The 16,534-nt window shown below is 43.9% G+C and overlaps 1 protein-coding gene across 1 annotated transcript; it reads right to left on the bottom strand.

The window, feature by feature from the left end:
* Positions 1 to 39: 39 nt before the first annotated feature.
* LOC105468611 (ubiquilin like) lies at positions 40 to 6,117 on the bottom strand. The gene is given in 3 exon segments (XM_011718810.3): positions 40 to 4,916; positions 4,918 to 5,072; positions 5,075 to 6,117. Coding segments are annotated over 3 exon segments (1,653 nt in total). The 5' UTR covers positions 6,039 to 6,117; the 3' UTR covers positions 40 to 4,382.
* Positions 6,118 to 16,534: the final 10,417 nt, after the last annotated feature.

Genomic DNA, 16,534 nt, shown 5'->3' with positions numbered 1-16,534 from the left:
TCCTCCAAAGGAACTCAAAGGACTGAATATTTACTAAGATAAAGATTGGGAATAAGCACTTTCTCTAAATCAGCAGGTTGTTAAACAGTTTTACATACATTTGAGATGTCTATTTTACATACAAATGGAGATGTACAATGGTAGTTGAATATTATAAGTCCAGAGTTTATTAGCATTCAAAGGATGCTTAACATCATGGACTGGTTTAGATTAGCTAGTTAGTGCATACAGGCAAAATGATAGAGATTTTAAAATCTGAGTTTTGTGGCTCTATAACATTTAGAAATCTGGAAGATCAGAAGAATTTGGCAAAGGAAACTGAGAAAAAATAAAACAATAAGGTAGAAAAAAAGAGAAAAGAGAAAGGCCAAAGGAAGAAGAGTTTCAAAAAGGAGAGAGTGACCAGCCATGTCAAATGATGCTGCTAGGTCAGGAGAATGAGGATTGAGAATTGGCCACTGGATTTGAAAAAATAAAGAATGGGAGACCATGATGAGACAAACTTTGGAAGGATAATAGAGGAAGGAAGCCTGATTAGAGTGTGTTTAAAAGCAAATTGTTTGGGAAAAAGTAGATCTAGTAAGGGTATTATAAATGCAAGAAAGGGGATGACAGCTATGTGGGAATGTGGGGTTAAAGGCTTTTTAGATTTTTTGTCTTAAGAATAGTGTGTGATGTTTATATTCTGATGGAAGCAATCCAATGAGTAGAAAAAATTGATGCATGAGAAAGGGAAAACTATTAAGTTATTGAATAGATAAGTTAGAGAGATTGGGAGCAAGTGCCCATGTGGAGAGCTTGATTTAGGGATATGAACAGTTTATTCATGACAGCAGAATGCATGGGAGGCAGAGTGTATTGGGACAGATGTAAGCTAGTTGATTGATTTCATGGTAGACACAGGTAGAAGTCCCTTCTGATTATTATTGTCTTTCTTGTTGAAATAAACACAACTTTTAAGATTTAGAGAAGAGAAAACAAGATATGAATTGATCATCTGAAAGAATAAGTGTTAGGTTTCGAAGAGAAGGCAAGGGTTAAAGAAAGACACACAAACACAGCAAATGCAGGCTTTATATCTAGCATAAAACCTAGAGAAGTGTGGGACCAGCCTAATGCCAGAGCCCACCGCTTCTTACAGGCTGGGATAGTTTATAGGTATGGGAGTGAGTGGTCTGAGCAGTATGGCTTGCTGCCTGGCAGGATATTGATAAGGTGTTCTCAGGATGAGGCGGTTTGGTCCTTGTTTCTGTAGGATATCATCGTGGTGTTCAATGGACCTTTGCCTAGCAAGATATGATAGGGATGTTACTTTAGTTGGGCCTTTGTCCTCCTTGTGGTCAGGTGGTTAGGCAGGATGTTTCTCATAGCCTGAACCGCTGTGAAATGTTTCAGTTTGACCAAGGTCTGCAAAACAGTGGGAAGTTTACAAAATGATGCAGTTTGGACTAACAATAATTTAGTGAGTTAACTAGGATAGTAGATTTCCAGGTATGATCTCCAAACTGACAGCATTAGCACCACCTGGAAACTTATTAGAAATGAGAGATTTCAATGCTACTGTAGACCTACTGAATCAGACACCCTTGGAATGTCACGCAGAAATCTGTATTTTAACACACCCTCTGGGTGATCCTGGTGCAGATTCTGGTGAGAATTACTGGACTGGGAAAATGCAGTTAGGATTGCTAAGACAATAATTAAATCTTTTCATAATAAGTTTAAATGAAACTAGTCAGCACAGTTGTATGCTTTTCTTTGCCTAAACAGAGACTAGGTGAAGAGTTCAGTATCACCATAATGAGTTAACTAGGCAAGTATTATGCTACAATTATTATATTCATAGGTCATGAAATAATCTTGGAGCCAGAAAACTAGGGCTGAGAAGCAGCAAGGTGGTGCAAGAATGACATCTATCCACTTCCAAGTTCAAGGGGAACAAAGATGTAGCCACTGCTGGAGAAGCAGTGTCTTCAGTGAACATCCAGATCTCCATGATAGCAAAAAGGTATAGTCATCTTTAGAAAGAAGGTTGTAGATATGTGGGTTTTTCTATTGCTGAGTTATGACTTCTAAATGGTAGGATGAAAAGACTTGGAAAATTGGTAATGAGTAGAAAAATGAGTCAAGTAAGGAATTTTCAGAGCATATTGTGATGAAAATAAAAAAGATGACCTGGATAGCTTGAGCTTTTTATGCAAGCTGTAGCAGAGAGGGTATGAAGCTTAATCATATTAAATGGGGAGGCAAAAAATCCATTTTCACTGTAATTTATTTCTTGAGACTTCTTTTTGGTAGGTGTGGACATGAAGCAGGGGTCTTTGGCAGTGAGCTTTCTAGAAACACTTGAAAGTTTGTAAGCCTGTTCTTCACTCTTACTGATGGCCATGGTGGGGCTCAGAAGGGGTTTGTTGAGCACACAAATCTCTGTGGATGGGTCCACAGAGATTCTTTAGAGTCCAGAATCTACTTCTCAACACCTCCCCTGCTCCCACCCCAGTGCAAGAAACCACTGTTTCTCAACTTCTCTATTATAAAAGCCTCCTAACTGGTTTCTCTGCTTCCCTGGTTTTTCTCTCCCACAGTGCATTCTCCATTGTGAAGTCAGACTGATAAATCGAATGATTTGATTTATTTGCTCAAAACTCACCAGTGACTATTACATTCACAGTAAAATCCAAAGTTTTCACTAGACCTATAAAACTTTTCACAATCTCTCTGACTTCCTTCCCATTCCCCACTCCTTTTTATCCATTTCAGCTGTATCACCTTCTTGTTACTCTTAAAACACAGCAGGAATACTGCTATCTTGGGGCTTTTACTTTCAGACAGCTCGTGGATCATCCTTCTCCCTGTGAATTGCATGTTCAGTTCTCCTAGTTACATCTGATTTCTGCTCAAATGTCACCTTTTCAGAGAGGCCTTCTCTGATCACCCTAGGTGGAATATCTTGTTCTGATTCATTTTTCTTCATAGCACTTACCACCTAACATAACTTGTATCTCCACAAAAGACAGTAAAGTCAATAAATAAAGGATCTTTAATTTTTTTCACTGCTATTTTTTCAATGCCTAAAACAACACTGAATTATTCTGGTAAGAGTGTATTAAATTATTTAATCATGGAATAATTAAAACACAAGTAATTGCATATCCTGCCATGCTGGGATACTCTAGGTGAGGCAGAAAGAGAAAAAAGTGGGGCAACGACGGAAAATGTAAACTACAAACATAAGATATACCAAAGGAGATGATATTCTTGGAAGGTGCTGTGCCCCATGGCGGGCTGGATTTGTGGTGACTGAGATATACAGTGAAGATGGCAGCAGCTGCATCTCTGTGTGCTAACGAGAAAGTAGTGATAACCCATCACCGTCTTATAATGGTGGTAATGTCAATGAGTAAGAGGCTCCAATGACGATAACTATTCATCCGGACTTGGTCGATATGTGAATTCACCCTATTCTGGCCCACATATTATTTCTGTTCCACTTTCAGACTTGAACAATTTGGGTTTGAGAAATTCAGATAGTCTTTATGACTAAATATCTAGGCCTATCTATGTAAAATGTTTCCCTTTCTGTCTGAGCATGTTATGATTGTTTTCCCTACATATGGGTCTGTTTATGTGTCTCTAGGTATTTGCATCCATGTTTGCACCTGGCTGTGTGTACTTGTATGTGGACTCTATACACCTCTATATGTGAATTTTTTACTACGTGAGCTTGTGTACATACACACACCTGTCTGAGGTGACATGCTCAAAATAATCAGTTTCATATACTGTGCTCAAGTTTCATATACCACACTCAAAATGCTCATGTTTTAGAGATAAAAACATTATTGTCACCTCTATATTAATACATGCATGTGGTTTATGTGTTAATGTATGTATAGTAGGTGAGACAAAAATATCACACAGTTATTTTTTTCTTTCTTTCTTTCTTTTTTTTTTTTTTTTTTTTTTGCAAAAGAAGTAAAGCCAAACCTCAGATCAGGGCAAGTAGAAAATTTTGTTGACAGATGTTCCAGCCATGGCCAGTGATCTATTATTCAGTACAAGACACACTGGTTGATAACTCTTATTCCAGGACTTCTCTTGGCTGGAAGCATTAGGATAGGTGGAAAAGGCATATGAGATGGTCAGGTGGGTCAACAGGCAGGTGGCAAGCAAAGAAGTAGGCATGGTGGTGGTTAGAATCTCTGGGATCCCTTGAGCTTGTGGGTAGCAGCATTGGCGTCCCCTTCAGTAGCCATGAGTGCCTGTAGATTGGCATGGTGGTTCCCAGCTTCCAGGGCCTGGAGAGATTCCATCTGTTTGCTAAAACGAATCTCATGAGCTTGCAGAGGGTGGGAAGGGTCCCCATCTGGGGATTGTAGCCTCTACAGGACTGTTCCAGGTTTGTGGCAGCACTCAGGTCCCTTAGGCTCGGGTATATCCGAAACATTCCAGGAACAGAGCACTGTGTCAGGATAGCTGCAGCTGGGGGCAGAAAGCCAACCCAAGCCCCATAGGTAAGGTGCAACCCAAGGCAGAAGAACTGGAGCCGCTGTGGCCAGCAGCCGGAGGCCCTGCTCAATCTGCAATATTGCTAGGAATGCTTTAGGGTTGGCTAAAGCAATAAGCAGATCAGAAATCTGTGTCTGCTGCAGGAATGTGGGCAGCTGCTGCCTCCACTGTTCACTCAGCTGAGGCATACTCATGAACAACATAATCTGAGCTGCCAGGTAGGGGGTGTTCATAAGCGACTGCATCATGCCTCCTGTGATCTGGGAGCTGGTCTATTCATCTGACAGCTGGAGATCACCCTCTAATATCTGTCTGGAGCTACTTAGAGAAACAGTGGCATCCTTGTATTCTTCTTGAAGCTGCTGGGTAAGCTCTATGCTAGGTAAGGCTGGTATCCCAGCTGGCTGGCCGAGTGGCACAGACATGGCTCTGGCCCTTGGTGGAGATCATAGCAGTGTTGGCCTTGGAAGTGTGGTTGACCTTGTTAGGGGTGTCACTGGCTGAGGTGTTTGAAGATAAACCACCAGAGCTATTATAGATGACTCAGGTTGCAGGATGCTGTGGAGCTGGTCTTGTCGTTCCTGGGATGGTGGTGAAGGTGGAGGTGAAGACTGGACTTGTTCCAGCACTTGTCCTGCCAGGAGAGCTGTGAAAGGGTTTCCTCCAAAAGGATCTTGCATACTGTTCAGCATTTGATCATTAATGTCAGCACAGTTCTGACCCAGGGCATTGTTCCCACCTGGCATTGTCTCTAAGTCCAGATACAGCTGTGGGTTCAGTGGATACTCAAGGTTTTGTGAAGGTTGCTGGATCTGCATTATCTCTTGGATCATAGCAAGGTTCCTGGCCAGCTCCAGAGTCTGCCATAGGATCTCAGAATTGTCAAGAAGATGGGAAACTTCTGGGTTCTGCTGCATCAATTGTTGAGTGTCTAAATGTTCTGAGATGAACTGCCGCATGAACTCCATGTTGGACAGAAGCCGCTGGATGCTAGGATTCTCCAGCATCTGTGCTTTGTGCTCTGGATGGCTCACTTCCAAGTTCTGGGTATGCACTTTGGGTGCATCAGGCCCCACAAAGTGGGCCAATTCTACTGGAGCTTGATTCACACCAGTTGGTTGGTGCACCCCGCTGCTGTTTCCTTTGGTGTTTCTGTCCCAGTGGCAGGGATCATTCGTTGGCAGATCCTGGAAGGAATGGGCTAGAGATCTGGAGCCATGCTTGGACATGATGACCAGGTAGATGGTGTGGCCATCCATGATGCCCCTCTGGCTCAGTGTGTCATGGTCTTTGAGAAGGCGGCCCATGAAGACCAGCACTAGTTGGTCCATTTGGCATTGGAAGTGAGCCAATAGCATCTCCTTGAACTGCCTCACCGAGATGTCATCAGCTACCATAAAGTCTTTCTGGTTGCCTGCAGTCTTCACTATCACTTGAGTGGCACTTGAAGAGATATTTTTATCTGCCGAAAGACCTGAAGGACATCCACTCTGGGACATCCTGGATGTTCGAGAGATGGCATGCGACATGCGCTTCAGTGGGCGGGCAGATGGGGTGCAGGTGGAAGCTGGGGCAGAAAGGGTAGGGGCAGGCAAATGTTTCTGCTGGCCTTTGTCTCAGGTATTGTGTTCTCATGCCACAGGATAGTTTCCTTGTTGCCCAAAAAGGGATGAGTGACCAGGCTAGGGCCAGGTATTTTGCGACGTTGTGCCCTCACCCCAGTTCTCCAGATGTGGCCCAGCTGAGGCCTGGCATGGCTACTGATTCATACTTCACCCATGGTGGACAAAGTGGTGATGACTTCTCCTAGGGTTACCCCTCCTCCTACCCCACCCTCCAAGGGCATGAATCCTCAGAAAAGGGATATTGTGATGTCAAGTCTATCCTCACAGTCACCCTGGGCCAGCTGGGGAACGAGGACATATTTCGGGGTCCAGGTCTTTACAATAAAATAAAACAATTTTCCAGAAAACAGGGACAAAGTTCTCTGGATGGAACTAGCAAGAAAACAAAAAAGTAAATAAAAACCATATTTTTAAATGTGGGACGTGTGTTTCTGTGTGATATTGTGTGTATGTATACATGCAGTATATACCTTTATATATATACATACATATATACCTTTATATATATGTGTATATATACATATATATATATTTGTGTATATATACACACATATATATTTTCTCCCCAGGGACCTCACAGGAAGGTAGAGATAAGAAAGGGAACTTTCATATCCTACTCTAATGACCAGCTGCCCTACAGCTTCTGCACTGGAATCAGATGTTCCCAACCTGAAACCGACAATTCTAGATCACAGAACTCTTGAGTTCCAGAAGCTGGATTTATGATTCTCCAAAAGGAATATGAGATGCCAAAGCATCAGAAAGAGAGGGTACCATTTTCTTAGCTAATATTTTACTTTTTCCCTATCAAATCCACCTAGACCATTATTAAAGGGAACCTTAATATGCTGATTGAGATATTAATTACATAAAGGACTCACTAGATATAATCAATGTCTTCCAATCATTAGGACCAATGACCACTTTGGGATGTAGTCCTCCTGGAGGTAAGGAAGAGGGCACACTTCTACTAATGCTCTGCCCAGCCCTGGGGTCTCAGGGTCTGGAAGCCTTGTTAGGTTTGACGGGTTTTGGTGGAGCATGAACCCCAGAGGGCCTCTTGGTGGGTGGTCTTGGTAGCCTTCTCTTCAGGAAGGTGAAGTCATAATTTATCAGGTAACCATCATTGAAGACATAGAGCTTGTGGTCTGAGGGGCAGTAGTTGATGCCCTGCAGCTTTTCCAGCATCTTGTCCAACAGGATGCTGAGGCGACGCTCCTGCCCGGTGGTGGTGTCAAAAGCATAGAAGATCTCCTTTTTGTGGGTGCTCAGTGAGCGTAAGGCATAGAGCACCCCACAGACCATGAAGGCCCCTGACAGGGCTGGCTTGTACTGGCTAGTGCACCAGGTTTCCTCCACTTCTAGGGTGCTAGTGTTGAGACGACTCACAACCAGGTTGCCCTTGCTCTCCTCAGTGGCATAAAGAACCCACAGCCCCTTCTTATCACCAACAAAATCTAAGTCCTTCCAGGGCACACCAGCACAGGAAAAGTGATTGTTATAGGTGGCACCAGGCAGCGGATGCCGCAGCACCAGGATGTTGGAGGAAAGGTCCATCTTGGTCATGTTGCTTGTGCCATAGTAGTTAAAGTACATAAAGTTCTTATACACAACGTTTCCACTGCCATCACCATAGCCCATCTTCCTCTCTCCATAGTTTTTCAGCAGCACAAGGTCATTATAGGATTTGTACAGCCAATAGTAGTCAAAGTACCTAGGCCAAGCCCTGCATTTGGAATTATTGGGTGACCACAATAACTAAGGTAACAAAGGGCTATAAAAATGGGCAGATCGGTTTGCTAATCAAGAGCAGGGGCTTTGCTATCAAACAATTGACTTTAGTTCATCTTTTACTTACTCAACCATGACAAACTAAACAATTGTTTTTAAAAGTAACAGTAATAATAAAACACCAATAGCTACAGTGCCTATTAGACGCTATATTTGCATAATCTTATTTAATTATAATAACAGCACTGTACAGTAGGTTTTATCCTTACAGATGAAGAGACTAGGTCTTAGAAATGTTGAGTCATTTGCTCAAGGTCACACAGCTTATAAGTAAAAACTGTAAACAAAAATAACAGGCTACTTTATTGACTGTTAGTACTGTCCAAAATAAAGCAAAGAAAACAATTAGTAGAGCATTTGTTCCAATGAGCAATCAAAAAATGGTAGCTATTATTTTTTCTTCCTTATGGAGATTCTTCTGTATCTACACTCTACCGCCTTCCACCTGTCCTCGAGATGCAAGGGTCCTGTAACAGGACATATTTCTGGAGCTGGATTCAGGGAGATTTGTTCTCATGAGGTCACATTGGAAAGTTCCTTAAATTATCTCTGAGTTATGAGTAATCTTATCTCTTAAAATTGTTCTGTAAGTCCTGATTACCCATAGATTTTGAGAGGGTTCCAAGGCATGTAAACATATTTTATATGCTGCAAAGTGTAGCATATTTGAGTTATATGCTACAAAGTATAGCCTATACATTTTATATAAGCATAGAAATTGGGGAACATTATTTTCAGTAACACTAATTTTCAGTAACATTAATCTTTTTGAGTTGAGCTTCAACTGGGGCTCTTCAATGACTGGTTTAACCTATATTCATGTCTCTTTCTCACAACAGGTCTATATTACATTTTCACACACACTGACTTTTAACATTCTGTGTGTTGGGCCTACCTCCCTAGCAAGGCTGACAATGTATTGAGGGTCTTACTCATCTATTTATTGACTCTTTTAGCCATTCTTTCATCTAATAAATACATATCAGCACCTATGTTTTACATACTTTTCTATGTAATCTCATGTGATCTTCTCATATATGTATAATTATCCCAATTTTACATATGGCTAAGAAGGGCTCTGAGATGTTAACTCATTTTCCCAAGGTCACTTAGCTTAAATGGCAGTATTGAGTCTCAAATACAGATTGGCCTAATTCCAAGTCTCAAGCTTGGCCAGAGACATGCTCTGAACTTCTAAGCAGGAAGTTAGAATTTTGAGGCCCAGGTATAGAAGAGTTTGTCCTTTACATAGAATCAGAGTAGAAGTAGAACCATCTTTGAGTTACGATGGGATTAAAATTTTTAGACAGTGGATTTGTGAAGGAAGCTCAGGGCAGCCTGGGTCATGCTTGTCTCATGAGAAAAGCACTAAGAGGTGACCTGTTAGGCCTAGGCCAGGTTTGCTTTGGGGCATACTTAAAATAGAGAGAAGAAGCTGGCTTGGGGCTATAAAGAAACCTGTTTGGGTACAGGTAGGGGACATTTGGAAGTAATCTGATTGCAGAACAGAAGTCACTCACTCAGGGCTCACCTGCCATTTGTGCGTAGAGGAGCCACCCAGTAAAGGGAAGAGGCTGGATTGGGTACTGAGTCTCAGCCCTAGGCACCTGCCTTGTATGAGAAGCCTCTCCAATTGAGCTGAACCACAAAGGGTTTGCTAACTTCCTGGAGGCCTCCATGGGTACAAGAAGCTAGGGGATAAAGCAGGCAATATATGAGCGAAGTCTAAAGCACACAACCCACAGGTAGCTGAGTGTGAAAGTATAATAACCATGTGTGGATTTGAGTGTGTATCCATGCACCTGAGTGCATATACAAGCATATCAGCAGGTTGATTTTGCATAAACATAGGTGGTTATGTATATCTGATTATGGGGTGTTCATATGTCTGTGTATATGTATGCCGATGTATGAGAATATATCAGTCTTGGTCTGCATTTTTCAGTGACACACAAAACAAGGAAATGAAAGATTTATTCTCTATCAAGATTTGTACTTTGACTGGGTGCAGTGGCTCACACCTGTAATCCCAGCACCTTGGGAGGCCAAGGCAGGCGGATCACCTGAGGTCAGGAGTTCAAGACCAGCCTGGCCAACATGGCAATACCCTGTCTCTACTAAAAATTTAAAAATTAGCCGAGCTTGGTGGTGAGCACTTGTAATCCCAGCTACTCGGGAGCCTGAGGTGGGAGAATCGCTTGAACCCAGGAGGTGGAGGTTGCAGTGAGCTGAGATTATGCCACTGCATTCCAGCCTGGGCAACAGAGCAAGATTCCGTCTCAAACAACAACAACAAAAAAATTGTTCTTCCCTCCCCTCAGTTTACCATAGCCAACATGCACTCCCAACCTCGTCTCTGAAGAGATAAGACCTTGAGAAATTCAGTCTGTTCACTCACCCGGGGGGAGGGGTGGTCCAGGTGTCTAGAGGCCTGTTCTTTCTCCTTTTGTCTCTCACATTCACTTAGTTGACTCTCAAGGACATCCACCTCCTGCTGGAGAGCACCAAAGCTGCTCTGGTCAGAGTCAGCCAAAAGCTTGAGTGTGAGACTGGTGTTAGTCACCTATGGAAATGAGATGCCCGAGAAGTGGGTTGCAGAGTGTTCTTAAAAACTGAACTCTGGCTGTCATATTCCTCAGCTCAAAGTCTTCTTCCTCAGAAAGAAGTAATATCAGAATTTGTCCAATATGTGAGGTTAGAGAAGACAGGAGTCTGTGACAGGGAGGGATTTTTTCTTTCTTTCTTTTTTTTTTTTTTTTTTTTTTTTTTGACACAGAGTCTTGCTCTGTCACCCAGGCTGCAGTGCAGTGGTGCAATCTCAGCTCACTGCAACCTCCATCTCCTGGGTTCAAGCTATTCTCTTGCCTCAACCTCCCAAGTAGCTGGGATTACAGGTGCCCACCACCACAACTGGCTAATTTTTGTATTTTTAGTACAGATGGGATTTCACCATGTTGGCCAGGCTGGTCTCGAACTCCTGACCTCAGGTGATCTGCCCACATCAGCCTCCCAAAGTGCTGGAATTACAGGCGTGAGCCACCGCACCCGGCCTAGGGAGGGGTATTCTTTAATCTATCCGTATACCTGGCTCTGGAGTCAGTGGAGAAGGTCCGCTGCCACAATAATGCCTCCAATGGCTGTAAGTTGAGTCACCAACTTCTGTGCTCCCTCCAGTTCCAGGCGCAGCAGGTTGAAGGCTGGATTCTTATAGGGAGAAGCAAGGGCACTGGGATTCCAGGACTCCGGCATGTGACTCATTTCCAGAACCTCATTGTCTTTATCTTCAATGGTGTGTGCATACTCACTGACCTAGGCATGCAGGGGATGAACAGGAAGTTGCCCCAAATGTCAAGACCTGTGGCTCCTCCCATTCAGCTGCATCCTCCCAGACCAAAATTGCCCTAGTTTCATCTTCCAGTGGGTCCATACCCATTAATTCATCCATTACTATGGGAGGCACCCCCTACACAAGCCTCTCTATAGTCTGTTACTATCACTGGAGATCCCAAGGATAGTACAGAATTTCCCCTTCATTCTAAAGATTCATCTCAAAGATGAGGGCTGTGCCACTTCCTTCAAACATTTTCTACTTCCAGGACTCATCTCAATGCTGTGTCTATTGGAGACTATGCTTGGATAACTCCCAGCCCCAGCCCCAGCCCAGCGATCAAGTGCTCTCTCTAGACAGCTTCTGCTCATACTTGCAAATGAGCTCCTGAACTCTACTTTGTAGCTATTCCAGCTGCTCCAGGGGGATGGGGTTGTTGGGTAGGTGAACCACACAATGGCATGTGTCTCCTTCATCCACAGAGCTTGACACACTTCTCACCAGCTGCAAAGCATGGCCATAGGCACAGTAAACATAATGAAGCATGTTGGGTCAACCTGGGCTGTTTGCAAACATGAAGCAGGAGAAGAGGCTGAGCCTACTTTGGAATGCCAGAGAAGCATTACCTCTGCACAGGGGTTTCTTCTTGACTGTCTGTTAGTGCATTCCTCTGTTAGGGGATTGAGTTATGCTTCCCTTGATTTCCCAGAATTGAAGCTGCAGGTCCCTTCCAGAACCTGTTGGTGGGGCCTACCTCACCCTACCTCATGCACTGGCTGGATCTGGCTGCAGTTCACATTGCCAGAAGCTGATTTTTCTTCAAAGCCCTGTGGGAGAGAGCAAAGCTGGTCTGCAGAGATGTGTTAGGGGATAGGCTTAGGAAGCCTCAGTTGTCTACAGAATCCCCATTCTAGAGATCTGACAGATTCCTACAACTTTACCTTGTATTGAAGACAGCAGGGACAGACTTGCAAATCATCAAAGGAACAGTAACAATACCATAATGCATCATTCTGAAGGGATGTTTAGCATTCACAAGACATAACAGAGGGTGAATTGTAATCCACATTTTATAGTTGAAAACCATGAGGTTCTGAGAGTCTGAATATCTTGCTAAGTTACATGACTAATAAGTGACAATGCTTCAAGTTGCCCCCAGGTCCCATCTATGTTTTAGATCCTATGCTCTGACACCTAAGGAAGTGGCAGAGATCCAAGTTATGTTGGGGTGGGTATGCAGCACAGGACAAAAGGGTAAGGCTGGGAGGCAGCTCCCTTGCCTCAGCTAGATAGAGAGAGAGGGAAAGTTTCTAGAGAGATGCATAATTTGGTCTCTTCTCCTCCGGCATATGCCTATCATATCACTTCCATACTCAGAACCCAAACCCACTGATCCCATAGCCATATTTCCTGAGTTCTAATCCTGACTCTGGGACACTGGGCAAATTATTTAATTTCTCTGTGCCCCCATTGTCTTAATATGTATAATGGGGCAAAGTGTGGAATTTATTTTATTGTTTTAAGAATTATAGATAGAGCTAAAGAGATGATAGATAGATAGATAGATAGATAGATAGATAGATAGATAGATAGATAGATAGGTGATAGAATATTTGTAAAGTACTTAGAACAGTGCCTGGCCTGCCTCTAGTAAGAGTCTTTATATTAGTTGTATTTCTCTAAATCCATCCCTTAGTCCCATTTTGGAGCTGGATAAACCAGCACTAGATTCAACCAAGACTCCTTCCCAATTTTTTTTAATGTGCATGCAACACCCACTGAGGTTTCCTAACAAAATCTTTTTGAATTAAAATGTCTGTGGCCCCTGTCCTTCTCTGAGATGTCTCACTCATAGTTTTTATGGCTTTGGCACTATAGCTTAATATGGTTATGACTTCAGCCTGCAGCTCCAGCCCAATAGTTTAGCTTTTGAAGGATAATAAAATAAAGATTGCATAGCCTTTTATAGCCACCCTGAGTTCCTGCATGCTGAGCACAGGAAGAAGGTGGCAGATTTTTGCAGAAAACAGGGCCTCATAACTGAGCAGGGCATACAGCCGAGAGTTCCTTCCTCTATTGCTTTCACCTTTATCTTTCCTCACTCTCCTTATGCCCATACATACAAGCAAATGGAAAATCAGAACATGCAGGGTGTCCCATCTTTCTTTTCTTCCTCCCTATTTCTGTCTACCCTCACTTTCTCCCAGAACCTGGAGGTTCTTGAACAGAATCAGAGTGGTGAAGGAAGCCAGCCCAAAGCACAAAACAATCTCCACCTACTGCTGTGATCCCTCCACCCTCTGCCTGTACCTGAGACTCTCCTGGGAGCACCAGGGGCAGCAGCTGTGGAGTGGTCAGAAGAGCTATAACAAGCTGCATCTTGCATCAACTACAGGAGTGCATTAAGTACTCGGGGCTCCCCTAGGCTTTTATTTCTAGTCTAAGTAAATAGTTTCAGTAGGAGGGGGTATATATTTTGACATTTGAAAGGGCCGAGAAGATGAAGGAGGTGTGAAGAGGGTATGGAAAGGTGAAGAAGAAGGTTGAGACAGACTGGTGCCTCTAAACATGGTGGTAGTGAGTTTATTATGACAAACAGCATCTTCCGCATCCATCCCTAGGCTTAGATCTTCCTTCACCCTGCTGGGCCCTCTTGTCTAAACAGATTAAGGCAAACCTGAGACATCCTGCGGGGGCCTTGGGATGGTCCCTTTGCAGGAAGGATTATGATGTTTCCCTCAACTTTGAGAAAGGGAAGACTCAAGAAGGAAATGCAATCCTACCTGTTCAATCTCAAGAACAGAAGCATTTTTAACTGGGTACACTTAGATGAGGGCCAAAGTGTATATCTGGGGAGATCGCTTCAGCAATACTGTACTGAACTGCTCTGTTATACATCTTCCTTCACCCCTACGAGTTTGCCTTCTGCACTATGCCAGGTACTGTAAACTTTTACATCCATTCCACTATTCAAATGCTTCCCCCAGTTCCTCTGGTCTTAATGCCAGCTGTCTCTACTGTCTGTCCCTCAAGAAAGCTCCCTCCCAATATTTCCTAACCTGCCACAGGATGCTGTGGAGCCTCAAGTCTTCTGGCCTCTGAACTGCCGTTATCCCTATAGAGAAGGAAGAGCATAGTTGCTGAGGCCTGGACAAGGAGTCACAAAACTCAGTGCTCTTAGTGCCAGCCAACCAAAATTATTCTCTTTTCTTCTGCTATCTCTCTTGAGTATTTCTCAGACAGTGGGGACTCTCACATTCACCCAAGTGCCTAGGAAACTGTCAGATTTCTTATGAAGGGTGTGTTGCCCCATTTTTCCATTGAGGAATTTTGACTCTGTAGCTCTACTACCTCTATCCTTTATTGTTTCTTTACTTTTCACAGACCCTTAACTTTAGATTATATGGCTGCTTAGTATAAAGTTCCTCTGCTTACTCATCTCATCCTTTGGAATCCTTGCCCTGGTATATACCTAGTAGAGAAAAGTATATGAAACTGCGACTTCCCTTCTGGGAAAAGATTTGAGAAGCTGTGTGGATGTATGACTCCATGAAGACATGCCCAGAGCTTTGTTGGACAATCCTTGCTGAGAGGTCATATCCTTATCTTGCTTTACAGATTCTCACCCTCTCACTCCATGCTCAAGGCCAGAGATCCATTCTTCGTTAGCTTCTCTAGCCTGGCCTTGCTGTAGCCATAGGATCCAGAGGAGCACAGAGGTAAGGAAGATAAGAGAGGAATAGGTTGGGAAACCTAAGCTGCATGAAGCAGGAAACCTGTCTGGGATTAATATCCAGATGAGTGACAGTAGAACTAAGGCATCTTATGGAAGAGGGAATGTAGGAAAGGAAAAATGAAAGAGCATGAAGATAGAGCATGAAGCATGACAGCTGCTGCTGGAGTTGTCCCCATATTTTGCCATCTGCAAACAGCCATTAGCACAAGTTGAAAACACAAGAGTAGCCTTAGTATCTGAGTAAGGTAGGGAAAGAGCTTAGTGAGGAAGCTACAGTATTGTGCATGCTCTTCCCATCCAAAGCAACAAGTCTTCTAAGCTCTAGTTATTAATCACCCAGGTCAGAAACCATGTCCATTTCCAGAGCTGTGTTCTCTTTTATTCACATAATGCCATTTCCCCAGATCCTCCTGTCTTCATCCCCTTAGCAAACAGAGTTCCTGCTTAGTGTCAGACATTGTACAAGGGGCCCAACTCAGAGACATGTTTCATTAATCTGGTTTTGGCTGGATAAACTGATGGAGAAAAGATAAGATCCTAGTCCACAGGATGTGTCCTAGACCACCTAGTCTGTCACAGTCTGGGACCAACTATTTCTATATGTGTGTAATCCCTCTATGGAGATCAATACAGACTTAGAAATACCAGGAATAGACTGGGTACTGTAGAGCTGGACAGAAACAGGTCAGTTCAGTGTATTTCGCCTACATAATGGGTGATAAAATAGGACTGGAGTGAGCATAGGGCCACCTGACAACAGACAATGGAGACATTTTAGTCAGAGCTCTACCCGGATGGGTCCTGTAGCATCACTTGGTCATCTGGGTATGCACGCTGAAGAAAATAGGGATCACATTTATTCCTGTAGGGAGGCCCTCTCAGGGCCAACCTTCTTCACTGCTCCTGCCCAGAAAAGTTGAAGCAAGTGCCTGAGCCTCTGAGCGATCTGCTGAGTCTGCACTCCATAGACCTCAGGATTGAGAGCCCGGGACACCATTGCGTAGAGGTTAGCCGTTGGATGTGAATATGGCTGGGCACTGTGTGAGACCCAAAACAGTGAGCAAGGAAAGAGAAGAGGGCAGATGTGTAGAAGAGACCAATGACACTAGCATGGGCCCCGCGGTTACTCAGAGCCTTGTGGCAGGCACCGTGGGATGGCAGATGGCAGACAGCAGACCGCATGGAGAATGAGGGCATAGGAAGCACCTATGAGCCCTATGACCAGGGCTGGGGAGAGCAGTGTGGTGACCAGTCCATACCAGATGATGGGGCACATATCTCCACATGCCAGGCGAGACACACCCATGTGTTCACAGTAGGTGTGGGGCAGGGCCCACTGCCCACAGTAAGGCAGTTTCTCTAGCAGGATCACAGGGTGTACCATGACACAGACATCATGGGTCATGGTAGCCAGAGCTACTAGACCTACCACATGCTGGGCCAGCAACGCCCCATAGAGCAAAGGCTGGCAGTCTACGGTCACGGCCAGCAGCACTGAGGACTCAGCAATGTGGCAATGATTGCCACATGGGCAACAAAGAGTTG

Source organism: Macaca nemestrina, chromosome 12 (assembly GCF_043159975.1).
Source record: "Macaca nemestrina isolate mMacNem1 chromosome 12, mMacNem.hap1, whole genome shotgun sequence".
NCBI lineage: Eukaryota > Metazoa > Chordata > Mammalia > Primates > Cercopithecidae > Macaca > Macaca nemestrina.
This window is presented reverse-complemented; position numbering and strand designations above follow the sequence as displayed.